Below are 17,275 nucleotides of genomic sequence, written 5' to 3'. Positions count from 1 at the left end.
ACCGTGCCACTGAGATATGTGAGTTTCCATGTGTGTGAAGGATGGACCATGCCCCTGAGTTCTGCTTTTAGAGCTTTCTGAAAAGCTACCTGTCAGCAACATCACCCATCACTTCCAGTTCCTTTCCAATCTGTGTAGTTAATAAGCATTTTCTATTCTCAACTATATCCTCAATGTGAAGGGAAATCTGTTCATATGGAGCTGGAGAAATGGCTCAGTGATGAAGAGCACATATTGCTCTTGCAGAAGACCCTGGTTCAGTCTCCAGAACCATATCAGATGGCTAACGGTGGCCTGAAATTCAGCTCCAGGGGATAAGAAACCCTCTGGCTTCCACCAGCAACTGTACAACATGTGCACATAAACTTAGGCAGGACACATACATACACATAGAATGTTTTAAAAATAAATCAATCCGCCGGGCGGTGGTGGCGCACGCCTTTAATCCCAGCACTCGGGAGGCAGAGGCGGGCGGATCTCTGTGAGTTCGAGGCCAGCCTGGTCTACAAGAGCTAGCTCCAGGACAGGCACCAAAGCTACAGAGAAACCCTGTCTCGAAAAACCAAAAAAAAAAAAAAAAAAAAAAAAAAAAAAAAAAATCAATCCCTTTGGGGGGGGGTGGTTCAAGTCAAGGTTTCTCTGTGTGATAGCTCTAGTTGTCCTGGAACTCACTCTGCAGACCAGGCTAGCCTCAAATTCACAGAGATTCGCCTGCCTCTGCCTCCTGAGTGCTGGGATTAACGGTGTGTGCGCGCCAACACCGCCCAGCAAATGAATCTTTTAAAATATTTGCTAAAATGACTTTTCTGAAGAAGAAGTAAAAGTACTAAGGGAGAAGTCTTCACCAACAGCTAACTTCTCAGGCACTTCTCACTTATGCCTTACAAATTAAATCTGGAGCGTCTTACACTAAGGAGGCATTTAACCTATCAGTTCTTACAGGTCCCAGCTTTAGAGGAAGGGTCATTTCAGAACTTTACTGAATGTCTATTATAAATATACAACTATTTAAAGCAAACTTTAAATAGAAATGAAATGCTATTCTGTGTGACACATGAGTCACGCAGAAACTGCAAACAGCATCCGATGCTGAAATCTTCCTTAACTCAGTATTAAAGGAAAACTTCTACAGCTCACTAATAAGAAATACAAACTAGCAGGGGCTACAGTTTAAGAGTCTATAATTCAAAGTATCATAAAAAAAACTACTTATGTTCAACTTCAGAGAGCTCTTTAACATCAACTTTACTCATTAGTAAGGACACATGAACAACACACACAAACACACAGAACACAAACTCTTAGTCCCAGTGATAACTACTTTGTTAATTATTTAAGAACTTTGACCAATTCAAGGTATGACTTTAAGAAAACCCTTCCTGGAGAGCTTTCACTGCCCCACTTCTAAGATAAGAAAAAATCTACTGTTCATAATACGTCAGACATGCTAAGAAGTTGTAAGATAATTAGAATGAAACTCACAGCAAAATTATAAAAATAAAACATTACTATAAGATTAGAATCAATCAAAAATTTAACTTAAAGAAGTTAGGAATAAGGAAATCATAGAAGTTAACAAATAGGATTATGTCTTTTACTAATAGTTAAATATAAACTACTGGATGATTAATGTGAATTCTTTTTTTCAAAGAGAAAGAGTGGCTATAAACCGATTTGTCCTCAAGAAACATGAAAAATGCCTAACGCATGGAGACATGATATCTGATAATAACACATGACTTAAATAGTGTTCAGAATTGAGATCATGAGTAAGAATTCAACCTTACGTAACATAATCTCAAAATACAATTTAAAGAAGTTAACGGAAAAAGGTCATTTCATTTATAAGATATATAATAATGCAGTCCTCAAATGATTAAATGAAATTGATTTGCTAGCTCATATGTGAAGAATTAAGCATTAATTGTCATAAGCTTCTTATAATTCCAAACTTCAAAGTTATGTTTTCATTATATTCTAGAGGTAAATATCATTTAAAAAAAAAAAGGTCCTAGAAAGTTCTCAGGTACAGAGAAGACACCATCAAGATTCCAGGAGTACCTGGAGTTCCTAAATTGAAAAGTATTTTAATTAGCTTCAAATATAAGCATTTTCAAATATAAGATACAAAGAATACAGATCATTTTCAAAACTACATACTAGATTCAGCTCACATAGAGAACTGTAGTAAGCAATCACATTTCTCATTCTTACAGATATTAAATTTTGAACTCAAATTATCTAAACTAGGATACAGACTAAAGACAGAGAATTAATGAAAGCTTTGTATTGTTACCAGTAATTAAAATACTGGCAGTGCAGCTTTATGCCCTGAGAATATTTTCTAAAATAGTAAAAAATTAAATATTGAGACTATCAAACAAAACAGGTCCTAAAATTTACATGTAATCTTTTAAGTTAGCAGGCCAATGACAAACACAGGCCCTGTGATATTTCTGTCTCTAATATGGAAACATATGTCAAGTTAAATATTAAGATAAAGGACAAAGACCTATAGTTAAGAAATTCCAAACAATATTACAAAATCAATTATTTAAAGGAAGTGAAAAAAACATTTGAAAATCTGATTGAGAAAAGTTTACACCATTTGAATTATATAAAAGTTCAATAACAATCTTTATTTCATCCATGCTAAAATGTTCCTTTTCCCTACATTTAACATTCGAAATTAAGATGGCTATCAACCTGACTTCAATCATCCCTGACAGTCATCTGGGAAACTATGACCCAAGACAACCTGAGTCCTTAAACTTGGGCTTTCTCTGGATGCTACTGGCAGCCAGAGTCCAGGCTTCCAATCCCAATCAATGTCTGCTTTAGGCTTCACACTCACACACAAGAGTCTGGGGCTTTTGTTTGCTTGTTTTTGCTGTTGCCGTTGCTGTTTACTCCCCTACTCGGTCACGGCTGAGACAAGAAATTCTACAAGAATGCTGCCACCCACTTTTAAATCAAGGGTACACACTTTCCAACTCCTAGATGACCTCATTTTGAGTGTTCTCTGTGACACATATAATTACAGCGCCTCACAAAACAGATAGCACAGGTGAATTAATCATGAGGTAAAACCGCTTTTAGAAACTAAGAGCAATAGTAAGTAAGTAAAGAGAATGAGGATGAATGTGTAAATACCTGTCACTGGGATACACTCTCAGAAGTCTTCTATCAAAATCACTTTCAAATCGAAACCTCTCATCCATTTCTTCACCGCCGTCGGGGTCGCGGTCAGATCTACCGTGCTGTCTGTCAGGCACACGCTCCTCATTAAACCTGCGAGCTCTTCGCTCAGGAACACTAGCCTTGCTGGCAAAGCTTTGGTTTGTACCAGAAATGCCTACTTCTTCATCAGCCTGTCTAAGAAGTCTTCTATTTATTAATTCAATTTCTTCTTCTAGTTGCCGGTATCTGCTTTCCTCTCGCCGTCTTCGGTTTAGAAGCTCTTCGTAAGTCGGTGCCTCAGAATGTGTGTATGAAGTCTGTATTTGCGGAGGTAGCTCAGATTTACCTTGACTAACAGGGTTTTTATCTCTTTGATTCTTTAGCTGTTGAATTAAAGAAGAAAAAAAGCTTAATGAGACATTATTATATAAAAGATAATTAAAGTCTCAAGTCATACTAAGTCTTTATTATATAAAATTCCAATAACTATCCTTAAAATACATTGATATATATCTCAACTTTGATGTTTCTTCAAAAGTCATTAAAGTAACTTTTTTCAGAAAAAAAACTTCAGAGAATTATTTTGCAGAGAGATGTATTATATAACAAGAGACAGCAATACTAATATGGGTAAGTGGCTATGAAATCCTGTCAACTAAATGCAAATTCTCAGCCTTAGACATAACAGACATATCTTAAGAGTTACAGAGTACTTCAAATTAAACTCTTCAACATGGTAAGCTTTGTTGGGTGGTGGTGGTAAACATCTTTAATCCCAGAACTTGGGAGGCAGAGACAGGTGGATATCTTGAGTTTGAAACCAGCCTGGCCTATAGAGCACGTTCCAGGACAGCCACAGCTACATAGTAAGACCTTGTCTCAAAAAATAAATAAATAAATAAAATTAAGTTATGCCACTTGGGCTGACAATGGCCCCCAGGAGCCACACTGACTATCTAACAAAAACTTGGGTTCCAGGCATGAGATACTTTCTTTGGGGCTGTTGTCTAGCTGAGTCCAAGAGACTCCCAAAACATTATGAGCTTTGCTGTTGCCCTTGGTTGTCTCACAGAGGTTGAAGCAGGAGATACCATGCACTTCGGACATTGGAAGACTAGAGCTGGATATGCCCTGAGAGCCTCCTCCCTCAGGAACAGCTTCCATAGTAACAAAAGGTGCCATGCAGGCTGCAAGGGAGGAAAGCCACCAGTAGGTCCTCCTGTAATGTCTAGTTGTATGTCAACTTGACAGAAGAGAAGAGGAAACCTCAAGTAAGAAGATGCCTCCATAAAATATAGGTGCAGGCAAGACTCTGAGGCATTTTCTTAAGCACTGATTGATGGGAGAGGACCAGCCCACTGTGAGTAGTACCATCCCTTGGCAGGTGGCCCTGGGTTCTGTAAGAAAGTGGCTGAGTAAGCCTTGGGGAACAGCCAGTAAACAGCACCCCTTGATGGCCTCTGCATCAGCTCCTGCCTCCAGATTCCTGTCCTGCTTGAGTTCCTGCCTTCACTGCATTTCATGATGAACTGCGATGTGGAAGTATAAACCAAATAAACCCTTTCCTCGCCAACTTGCTTTTGGTCATGGTGTTTCACAACAGCAACAAAAGTCCTAACTAAGACACCTACACAGCAGTGAAGTCTAAAACCACAACAATGGCCATCTAGCCTTAAAGGTGAGCTCATGGCACTTCTATCGTGGCACTAAGAGCTGTCTAATTAGTCTTAAGGTCCACTCACTAGGAAGGAAATCGTGCCTAGTACTAGAAACTTAGACAACTACCCAGGGCTGATGGGGTCAGAGATCTTAGAGGAGAGCCTACTACCACCACTTTACTAAACCAGCATAATTCCTTCCCAGTTTCTAAACCCTTCTCTGTACACTCACAGATAAGTGTAACTTTCACCGCTATCAGAACTTCAATTTGAAGCAGATGGAGAACGTTATAGAGAACCACAACTGGTCAAAATGCAGAGAACAACCGACAGTTGCTCTGCTAACTCAGCCAAAGAGGCTGCATCTAATACACAACTCCTATACCCACGGCTCAGGGAAATGACAGGGAAACTACACCCATGACCCCTCAACAATACAGCTGTCCAAACATGGCCTGAACACATGTCTATTGGTGACAGCACCAATAGACACACTAATGCAGATGGGGGAAATCTCAAAGGGCCACACCCCTAGACAAAAAACTACAGACAGCTACTGACAGCTGAGGGAGAGTAAAGCGAACCCCCTAATTGGTTATCCAACACCAAGTGGTCAGCCCTGAAATCATACACATACAAGTAATATTAAATGGATTCAACAAATGATATTTATGTATTTGTGCACTGTACACATATGTAACAAAACAAAGACAATGAGGCCATGAGCTTGAGGAGTACGGGAACAGCATTCAAGGAATTGAAGGCAGGAGAGGGGAGATGGGGAATTATATAATTATATTTTTAACAATGATTATTTAAAAATAAAATTTTAAAAAGAACATCATCCAATTATTCTAGTCTTGATAAGTCTGAATATGCATTACATGAATACACACACATATAAATAAAACCCAGAAGCTGTCGAGACTTAAAAATCACTTAAAAAATAAAGCCAGGGATGGTGGCACAAACACAAAACCCCAGCAGCCCACTCATGCATATGATATTAAAAATCACTTTATAAATGCAAAACGTACCTCAGTATTCTTTTCTACCTGTTTGACCTTTTCTATGGATTCTTCCTTACACCTGAGAAATTGATTGTATTCTTTGTTGCGCTCAAGTTTCAATCTTTCCTTAAAAAAGAAATCGAAAGGCAATGTTAACTGTTAATATCAAGCCAGAATCATACAAATCAGATTTTAGCCTAAATCAACCTTCCCAATGATTCTAAGGACAAAAGGTCACTGAAAGGAACAGAAAGAGAACTGATCAGCACTGCAGTTCCCTTGCCATATGCAACATACAGACATATATGTTTTTCAGTTCATTAACACGTGATGCTACTAACAGAATGCAACTACTTCAGTCAGAAAATACCTTGACTCTTTCCCCCAGAGCTTGTCAATGACATATCCACCCTGCAATTCCCCAGACACTACCAAAACGCTTAATGCTAACCATCTTATTCCCTAAGTTAACGCACTCCTAAACACAATATCAATATATGTATATACATTAAAATAATATAATCAACTGTTGCTGAAATGTAAATAAATTGCATTAGTACATTTTCTTAGATCCTAATATGTTCAATGTCACTGAAACAACACAATCTAAAAGAGTACTTAAAAATTAGGTCTGCTTTTTGAGACTTAGTATCTGTCCACTTTGTCCTACTTACTACTTCACGTTGCTACACCTCTACTGGAGAGACAGAACACAGACGCTCAGCAACACCGCAACTGCTCAAATCACTGGCAACTACCACACAGCACAAACTTTGTAGCTCAGATATCAACAGAAAAATAAACTGAATTATTTATTTAAGTAAATAAATACAGTAAAAGAATCAACACATTTTAAAAAATCTATCACATTACATCATTAATGTTCAAAAAAAAGTTTTCAACTGATTCAACTAGAAATTCCATAAACTTTTTAAAAGAAAGATTATAGTCAAGCGGGGAGAAATGGTGTAACTAGAAGTGTATTCTCTCACGGTTTTGCAGCACCAGGAAAGTCTACTCTGACCCACCTACCTTAGCAGATAACCGCTCATCGATAGGAAGAGAAACTCCCAGAGTAGATGGGTCTGTCTCACCAGTAGATAGAAAATTTTTCTGTGTATATATACATTAAAAATATACATTAGCTAATTGCTTTCGTACATTTCAAAGTGTCTTAACAATCTATAGCCTAAACTGCTACATAATGCACAACAGAAGGATGAAGTGGGGATGAAATCAGACTGTGAATCAAGAAAGCAAACCGAAAGTGACTGAGTGACTGCTAGAATCCTCTCAAATCAACTTCCAGGACAGCCTCAAGCTTTAACGCAGATTTGCAGTGCACACGCACACACACACATAAAGGTGTGTGTGTGTGTGTGTGTGTGTGTGTGTGTGTGTGTGTGTGTGTGTACATCTTTTGAATCGAGGTGATTACAATCATGAAAGGGTTGATTTTTTTCCAGTTTATATCCTTCCAGGTACGTTTCCTTCAATCTTTTACCTTCCTCACCAGCATTTTTTCTTTTTTCCCTTGTTTCTCGAGACAGGGTTTCTCTGTAGCTTTAGAGCCTGTCCTGGAACTAGCTCTTGTAGAGCAGGCTGGCTTCGAACTCACAGACATCCACCTGCCTCTGCCTCCCAAGGGTTGGGGCTAAAGGTGTGGTGCCACACCACCCAGCTTCCTCACCAGTATCTTTACGAGTGCCTGTAATGTTTTTTTCTTCTGTTTGCTGTAGTTATCTAAGCAAATATATGCACAAGGTCCCAAAGACTAAGCTGTGAGTGCCGCTGCTGCAGTGTGTCCCTCCCTCCTCCACTCATGCCTACTAAGCAGTCGCGTCAACCATGGGCGTCCAAGGACCTAGAGCTCAGGCTTCTACAACTAACAGCCACTGACAAGGCACACAGCACTGGCCACACCAGCTACCTACACACATTCTTCCGTAACAAGAGAATGACGCCTGCCCTGCACAACTAGTCAAAAAAGCTTAAAAAGTCTCTGAGCTTCTCTGCCTCAGTTCCTTCGCCGGTAAAACTGGCACCATCACCTAAACACTATGTCTTAAAACTTAAATCAATATGTGTTGGCTTATCCAGTTTCTTGCATTCATGAACAAATTAAACAATTACTGACCATTTAATGCTTTCTGATCTCTGTGAGTTCGAGGCCAGCCTGGTGTACAAGAGCTAGTTCCAGGACAGGCTCCAAAACCACAGAGAAACCTTGTCTCTAAAAACCAAAAAAAAAAAAAAAAAAAAAAGAGTCAAGGAAACAATAAGCTTATGTTCCCTCTAAACATTTAGTTAACAAATTGCTACACTGGCAATTTAAAAATAAAAAACGGGGACCTGCTACCTCCACGGCTGTCTCGCCAGTGTAGCAGAAATGCTGACTAGGCACGCAAGTATTGCTGGAGGACTGGGATCCGCGCTCCACAAAGATGTGTCCCAGGCTGTCCCTTGGCAATCAGTTGTGGTGTAATGCCACCTGAGTCGTCATTTGTATTGACTCGACCTGACTGTCCTTGGAAGCCATATGTCTGTCTTTTCCCTTGTCTGTGTGTTCTTTGTGATCTTTGCATATTGCTAACAGATCAGACTATTCCAGGCAGTTGCGGATACAAACAAGATTGCTGAGGACACTTTTGAATTCTGCTCCATTATTAATTAAAACCTTAAAAAAGTAGCCAGTTCTGGGAATTGGCAGAATCATCATTAGGACAATTCCTTGATGATGTGGAACAAAAGGAGTTAATTTTACTAGGAAAAACCTTAGAAGCTTTAGGCATTTGCCTGAGAAATATGTACAGTTGTAAATAGAAGGCCTATGAAACCTTTCTTGTGGGAAGAAAAAGACCTAACCTAAACTGACAATATCTGAGCCTGAGAATTGAGAAGGGAGGAGAGTTGAGGTTAGTGATATAAAGTAAACTTCAGAGAGATTCAAGACTATGTATTAGAAATTTCCTAGCAGAAAGCTTTCCTAGGGAGATAGTAGCCTTTTTCTTTCTCACCCAGGCACACAAGGTCACTTAGCTCAAACCAGCCAGCCACCTGGTACAAGCTGATAAAGATAGTCTAGCTCAAGGGCAATAGCCTCTCTGAAGGCAAGAAAAAAAAGTTTATTTTACAAAATATGAGAGAGCAGAAGTCCTTGTGCCCAAGTCAAAGCATCTTCAAAGATTCTTTTTGTAAACTGTTTTATGCTGTTCTTTTCTGTTCTATGATTTGATGATGTATGCCTTTGCCAAGTTCTTTGATTGTAAAAAATATATAATCCTGCACTGAAAATAGTAAAACGCAACAGCATTTTCAAAAATACATTGAGAGTGACTGTCTGTCAATTTCCTCCGCCGTATCCTGAAATCTTCCGTCCTTCGTCCTGTTCCCTCACGGTCTGAGTGGCTCCCCTGAGCCGGTCCGTAGCAACAAATAAACATATAAGTAACTGCAATGTAATACACTATCTGCTCCCACAGCATTATATTAAAAACATGGACTGAATGAGTATGGAAAAAGTCACAAAGCCATTAATAAATCTAGTTACAAAACGTAATCTGAGGGTTGGCTTATGGGACTCTAATAAGCTTCTTTGTCAAAAGACAAAGTAATGACTGGACCCTGACTCTGCTTCCCACCATGTCAAAGCACACCATAAACCTAATCATTTCTAAGAGTTATAAATGAGCAACCACAACAAATTCCAGTCCTCAGCTGAAAGCTATCATCCCTCACTCACAAAACAAGCTTCGGATAATCACTCAAGTTTCCAACAAAATAAAAAAACTAAATATATAAGGCTAACATAGCTTTACGAAAACTTTTTTTTTTAAAGCAGAGCCTCACTATAGCCCTGGTGTTGACCTGAAACTAACCTACACAGCAGTACAGGTTGACATAGATCCCAAACCCCTACCACTATCAGGATTAAACTTGGAATGCTGACAACAAGAACTTGAATTTTATCTGTTCTGTAAATACTATACTACTACATAACTACTCTAACTCTGCCCTCTCTTTGGTACCCATCAGTATGTTAGGAGGCCTTAATTGCTATAATCAAAATAAATTACTAAATAAATAAAAAAAATCATGGAAAGTAAACTTGTATAGCATGAGAATGAAGATGGTGATCCCGATTCCTTTTTGGACATGCTCTATAATGCTTTTAACACATTTTATTTCAAAGAAGACAGTCAAAAAAATGTAAGGCTCAAGAAAGAGCTATGGACCAATGAAATTAATTTACTGATTCAATTTAAAAGCTGTTCTGTCTGTCCAGTAAGAACACCAATGATCCTTTATTCTGAAAACCAGAGGGGGAAAAAAGTGGTATTTATTTAGAAGCTATTCCTGGCAGTGTTTAAATGGGATCTTTTGCTTTCTTTCTTTTTTTTTTTTTTTTGTCTGTTTGATTTGTTTTCAAAACAGGGTTTCTCTGTGTAGCTCTGGTTGTCCTGGAACTTTCTCTATAGATAGACCAGACTGGCCAAACTCACACAGATCCACCTGCCTCTGCCTTCCAAGTGCTGGGTTTAAAGATGTGTACCACCACCATAGTCCATTCTATGGAATTTTCTTGCTTTCAACTTCCACCTCCAGGTGTCATCCAAAGGCTTTAAGACAAGGCACCATGTTGCCACTGTATTTTTATGAACCCGTCACAGAATCAACTCCTTCATGGTGACGTAACGACTCGTGCTCCTGTGATCACGTCACTTTTCTTAAAAAGGCAGTTCCTTCATGCCCACTCATGACGATCCATGACATGACCATAGCCATCACTGCTGTGACTGCCCATCTGATGCTCATCTCCCGCAGGGCAGGATGCAGGGCAGGACGTTGTTAAAGTAACACCCAGAGTGCTCTATGTCAGCCATCACCCAGACGGTTTTTCTCTGCTGCAAGGTGAGTGCTGTACCATGGAGCTACATCTCTAGTCCCCAGACTGTTTTCCAATTGACAGTGGGCACACCAACTGTTTTTGAGAAAGGCTGGTTAGCCATGGTTCACCTTTGGCTAGCTCAGACATAATTCCTTTCCTTCTGCCCTGCTGTTGTCTAAGACATGACTCAGTGGTTAATAATTCATACTTTGTATAATCCAAGATCTGCCTTGCATTCTTCGACCTTTCAGTACCCTCTCCCTTTGGTAGCCAACTCTCACAAGCTGAATCACATGTCACACGAGACATGCCCAGTGCCCCATCATTCTTTAGAAATCTATGAAGAAAAGGCAGAAGAGGAAGATGGGATGTACAAGACAGGCCGAGGAAGTCAAACTAGAACAGGAAAGATGTGGCATGCTAAGGAATTTGAATTTTTATTCAAAAATTAGTGAGGACGACACTGGACTATTTAAATCAGTTAGCCGCAGGATCATCCCGGAAAGCATCACAAACAACGGACTGACAATCAGACTAGTTCAGTTACGACATTAGAGACCTGTTTAAGGAGTCTCTAACAAGCTGAAGTAACTGTTGTGCAGCAGCTATGCTCTTCACAGACACTCCAGGAACTCAACTTCCACCACAGCTGTCACAAGGATTTCAACAGCACAAGCCCAGCCCCCTACAGCATTTCTCACTGCTCTTTACAAAGGCTGTCTATCACCCACCGTCAAGCTGGCACACTTTTTGGTTGGCACACCAACCAAAAGCCCACAGGCCACATCTTTCTTCAGTCTGTAGTCTCCATTTGAAAGCTTTCTCTACTCAATTCTGCCTTGTGAATATCCAATTTCTTCCCATCCGGTAAAACCTTATAAAACAATACCTCCCACTGATCAGGATAGCTTGTTGTAGTTTCTGATCTTGATGAAATATTATATCCCCAGCTAAGTTTAAAGCCCTTGAAGACATGATCTACAGAGTAATAAACTATTGGTGTTTTAAACATCAGGTGAGTGAGCAAAGAATGTATGAGACTATTTTTATAACTACTCATTTTGTATAACTACTATTATTTGCATAACTACTAATTCTGTTTTCCTACATAAATTAGCAAATGCGGTCAGCTTGATTGGTATACAAATATCAAGTCATTCAAATCATGACAATACATAGTTCAAAACATTTTTAAGTATCTTGACTATTATCTTGTGATAAGTATAATTATGGAACAAAAAATTAACAAGCTAAAAGCAAGCACACCACAGTTTCAGGATATTTATAAAGAAGGCAGCAGAAACAAATGCAAAGCAGGAATTGAGGCAATGATTGCATTAATAGAAAATTATAATGTGTGAACTTCCATCTTGGCAAAAGCAAAAATACGAAAAGGAACCACTCAAAAGTCTCAAAAACACAAATGAAGCTGTTTTTCTACTTGATTTGAATCACTTACATACAAATGATGATTACAAACTATTACACAAACTGAAAGAGAACATTATGCAGGCAACCCTACCTTTCTTTTTGCTTGTGTAATGCCCTAAAGTCAAGAGAAACAAACCATTGATAACATGTATTCAGTAAAGGTCTGTTCTTTCCAATTACAAGTCAGAGACAACTTGAAACAAGTCTTTATAAAGCAATAGAAAAGTCAAGAGTATTGCGGATACTAGAAACATGACTGCTTAAAATATCTTTGGTAACCTACAAAGGAAACTGCATTGTAAAGCATACAACAAGCCTATAATTTAGCTCTTAGATAATCTGATTACTGCTAAAGGGCTCTGCTACATAAAAGATTAAATCATAAAGCAAAGCTGCTGGTGACCATCAAGATTTGAATATGAAATGTCCCAAAAGGCCCTTGCTGAAGGCCTGATCTCCAGCGGGTGGCTCTGTTTTGGGAGGTACTGGAAACTGATTAGCCCAACCCTGCTGGAAGATTGGGTCTCTTGAGACATGACATTGGGAGGCTGTCTCTTATCCCCAGACTCTTCCTGTCTCATCTCCACTTCCTGCCTGTTATGATATGTGAACTTTGTTCTGCCACACATTCCCACCATGGGCCCACAGCAATGGAGTCAGCCGACCACAGGCTGGACCTCTAAACTCTCTTCCCTCTTAACACTATTTCTCTCAGGTACTTTGTCACAGTGAAAAACCTGACTGAACACAGCAGTTGGTAAAACTGTTAACTGAAAATTTATAAGCTTATGTAATAAAAAATAATTAGTAACTAAAATGCCTCATGTCATTTTAATATATTGTGGGGAATGGCAGATACGCCCACCCAGGGCCTCGCTGACGGCAGAGCTCCAGGAAGAGCCTATTCCTCCTCAGCACAAATTCTCACGCTGTCTCCACCAAGAGTTCATTTTGACTACACTAGTTGGCCAGATACCACACATGATCAACACTGCCCAAAAGCAAATTTAGGGGATAAATTCAAAAGGACAAAACACAGCTCATTAACAGAACATCCTACCTGAGTAAGATAGCGTCTATAATCTTGCCTCAATTCTTCTTTTAATTTATGTTTCTTCCGTTCATAGTCTTCTCCAAGTGGTAAACTTAATCCATAATCAATTCCTAAAAAAGAAAACAACGTAGGTAGCACATTCCTTTTCCAAGCTGTGACAAAGCACAAAAGAACTGCACTCAGGTTATGCTTCATGTCTGCAGTGCATTGGTGGGTGACACAGAAACAATGTAATTATTTTCACTTGTGAACCCCAGCCTTCTATTCCGCTTCCCAGAATACTTGTTTCTATGTACCTATAATAAGATAATTTTAGGTTATTATATATGCAAGGACTGTGTAAGTGTCTATTACCTTCCTCCCTGTTTAAATGGATTATCATTAAGCACCGTGTTTTTCTTCTCTTCATTTGTTTTTATTGTTGCTGTTGTTCTGAAACCTATGTCCTTCAGCAAGGCTAGACTAACCAGAGTTTCCAGTACTTCCCAAATACAATTTTTAAATTTGTAGAAAATAAACATAATCACTTCTAAGGCTAGAGATTGGCTCAGTTGGTCAAGTATTTACCTACTTACAGGAAGCCCTGGGTTGGATGCTTAGCACTGCATACAATACTGTACTCCACACCTGTAATCCCAAAACTTGAGAGGGAGAAGCAAGAGGACCAGAAATTTCGAACCATCCATGGCTGCAAAGACTTTGAGGCCAGTCTAAAGTACATTAGACCCGGTCTCAAATTAATTAATTAATTTTAAATTATTTATATAATTTATATAAATAGTTAACTAATTATAAAATAAAATTATTATTTCTAAAAGAAAATGCTTACAATTACTCCAGGTACTACAGAAGAAAGAATAGATGAACTTATCAGCTGTCATAAAGCTTCTGCTTTTAGTTCCTTACAATTCAAGGAATTATGGCTCTGAGTTCTGCGTGTGTCACCTGTTCTTGTTTCAGACCACGGAACTCGGGAGGACAGGCCAAGGGTACCTATGTATAAATGGTTGTCTACTATTCTATACAACACTAAATTTCCCTTTACACTATAAACACTAATTTTTCCTGATAAAACATCTGGCCTATTTAATTCCTTGTTGACAAAGACGTTAACAGGCGCAGACATTCCAACACATACTCCCACCACTCACATGAAAGGCACCTGAAGCATTCCTGACTATCATCCTGAAAGGAAACACTTCCCTCCTGGAGAATGGCCACATTTTTAATGCAGAATTTAAAGGCAAGGAGAAAAATAGCAAGAGGGTTTCTGTTTTGCCATTTTTTTACGCTGTGTGTGTGCACACAGGTGTACATACACACGCACATATATGGCGGTCAGAGGACAACTCTCAGGACTCAGTACTACAAGGCTACAGTGGAGACTCCAAGAATCGAACTCAGGTCACCAAGCCTAAGCACAAACAATTCTACCTGCTAAGCCACTTTGCTGACCTTACTTTTCTGTTGCTGTTAACTTTTAATTTTTTAATTAGCATACAAAATACTAGCCTTCCTTCATATATGCATCCTGTCTGTCATTCAGCAGGAGTATGTGCATGGAACTAAAGCGTAAGATCAACAGAACCCATGTTGTACTAAACTTTGTAACACCTAGCATACAACTTATACCCTAAAATATTTACCAAGTAAATGTACAAAATGAACTGGACATGGTGGCACACACACGTAATGACAGCCCTCAGGAGATGAGGAAGAAGACCAAACATTCAAGGTCATTTTCACCTATATAGGGGGCTCAAGGCCTGTCTAGGAAACATGAAACCCTCTCTCAAAAATTACATAAATTTGAAAATGAATATATAAATGATTGGCTGAGCAAGAAGAAGAAACGAAAAAGATGCGAGGGGTAAGAATGTCATCCTCTCTGGTCTCAGCAGTTTGGCTGCACAGAGAAGGACTAACAGTAACTAATAACCAGTTACCTGTCTGGTGACATGAAGTCACAATAGACACTCTATGGTGTCAAGGAGAAACTGAAAGCAACTCTGAAAGGCTGATACCTTCCTAAAGGCCCAGCTTGACCAGGCCAAAAACAAGCAACCTGTGGCTTCCTGCATGTTATGTTCTTACCGTGTCTTTTACTACAATTTTGAATTCTAGAAGAACTGGAAGACAAACACGAAATCGTGTTGATTTATAAATTAAGAGTGTGTGATCTTCACAAACCCAGGCACTCCCAAGCTGAAGCGCTCGGAGACTCCAGGTTTAAGGTTTGCCTGGAGCTAGAGTGGGCCTGGGCACAGCCTGGGCATTTGTGAGACCCTGGCTCAGAAAGTCAAGAGGTTTAGGGATGGAACTCAGTGCTAGAGAATGCTAGTCTAACAGGCAAAAAGCCCTGGATCCTATCCCCAGGACTGCAAAGGGAAGTATACCTGGTTTCCACTACTGATTCAAATACTATTTGTAATACTGGCTCAGTAATCAGTCATAGAGAATGCTTCCTGTATTATTAGTAAATCTGGTATAACCTTGGAATGGTGGTCCTTTTAATTTCAGCATTTAAGAGGCAGAGGAAGTTGATCTCTGTAAGTCTGAGGCCTGCCTAGTCTATATAGCAATTTCTAGGCCAGGAAAAGATAAACAGTTTACCTTATCTCAAAAATAAATTAATTAAATAAAAAAATAAATGAATGAATAAGTAAGTAAGTTTTAGGTTTAGTCAGCATTAGCCACCATCTAACTCCTGTTGTCATCTGTACTAAATCTGACATTGCTAGAGCGCGTCATAAAAACCAAGGGTCTGCTGAGATGAATCAGAGCGTAAAGGTGCCTGCCTCACACGCTGACCCGAGCTCAGTGCTGACCCGAGCTCAGTGTCCGGAGCCCACCGGAGGAAAGCGCCTACTCCAGCAGGCTATCCCCCCCCACAGACCCTGCCACACCTACACCACGTTCACACCCTGCCATACCTACACCACGTTCACACCCTGCCATACCTACACCACGTTCACACCCTGTCATACCTACACCACGTTCACACCCACACACCACACACACAATGATAGCAATAAAGGAAAATGTAAGTAAATAAAATTAACGGCACAGAACAACCTAGATAATCTACTCGTTCCCATAAAGCAGTGACAGCTACACTTAAACTTGAGCTAAGAAACAGTGAGACTTACTTAGCTGTTGTCCCTGATGAGTCTAGTGGCAAGGGAGTGCTAGTGTCAGGCCAAGTGATGTCACTTCAAGTAAGCACCAGTGACACTGGAGGCTAACATCATGCTTCAGGGCCAACAATCAACAAGTATTAGACTTCTGTAAATTGTTGTGGGATTTAAAAAATATTTAAACCTAAAGTATACAAACATTTTTAAATTAATTTGCCTCCTAAGAAAGTACTCAGAATAAACACTGTTCAAATTCCCACAGAGCATTTACTTCCTTTCACGTTAACAACCAAGGTAAATTACAGGGGGTGATTCCAAGCCTCTGCAGAAGGTGGCATATGAAGACATGAACTGCCAAAGTCTCAGCTACAGCGGTGCTCCTGCAAAGAGCCACTGGACTAACAACCCAGGATGGAGAGCGTCAGCGTCGCATCTGCAGTAAGGTAACCAACACAGAGTGTGCCACAAAAAATAACTGAGGGTCACTGGCTGGCATTGGTAACCTTCCTTTGCTAATCTAAATCTTTATAGCCCTGCCATTTTGCCATAATCTGAATTTTAGAACAATATAAAATTCTTCTGCCACTTCTTTTCTTATATTCTTTTTAAGTGACAAAACATGTACTTTGTCTTTTGGATAATATTTCTTTTCCAAATTTCCATAATTATTTTGAATTTTGTTTTTAACGTGAGTCAGCCATATTAAAATTGGCCAAGCATAGAGAAGCTCATCAATGGTCCCAAGACAAAGCACAAGTTCAACAACACAAGCAACGCAGAAAGACCCTCAAAAACATAAGAACAAAGTCAAACCATGTAGGTTCTATGAACAATCATAAAATCACTTGACTTTATTCAGCATACTGTAATCCTTTGCTTTGTAGATTTCCAAATTGGTAACTTCAGAACATAGGTGG

At 39.4% G+C, this 17,275-nt stretch overlaps 1 protein-coding gene across 16 annotated transcripts in view; it reads right to left on the bottom strand.

Moving 5' to 3' along the window:
* The window catches only part of Cspp1 (centrosome and spindle pole associated protein 1), a 95,446-nt gene that overhangs the window by 56,441 nt on the left and 21,730 nt on the right, over positions 1 to 17,275 (bottom strand). For 9 of the 16 annotated variants that reach the window (XM_085677314.2, XM_085677315.2, XM_085677318.2 and 6 more), the window contains exons 4-8: positions 13,228 to 13,331; positions 12,259 to 12,282; positions 6,881 to 6,961; positions 5,876 to 5,974; positions 3,154 to 3,563 (exon numbers count right to left, since the gene is read on the bottom strand). In XM_085677314.2, coding sequence (XP_085533440.2) covers positions 3,154 to 3,563; positions 5,876 to 5,974; positions 6,881 to 6,961; positions 12,259 to 12,282; positions 13,228 to 13,331 — 718 coding nt within the window. The remainder of the gene's footprint in view (positions 1 to 3,153; positions 3,564 to 5,875; positions 5,975 to 6,880; positions 6,962 to 12,258; positions 12,283 to 13,227; positions 13,332 to 17,275) is intronic. The other 7 variants (XM_048420489.3, XM_048420490.3, XM_048420493.3 and 4 more) reach the window with 2 other exon arrangements.

The sequence above is a fragment of the Myodes glareolus genome, chromosome 16 (genome assembly GCF_982192425.1).
Source record: "Myodes glareolus chromosome 16, mMyoGla1.1, whole genome shotgun sequence".
NCBI classification, from domain to species: Eukaryota; Metazoa; Chordata; class Mammalia; order Rodentia; family Cricetidae; genus Myodes; species Myodes glareolus.
This window is presented reverse-complemented; position numbering and strand designations above follow the sequence as displayed.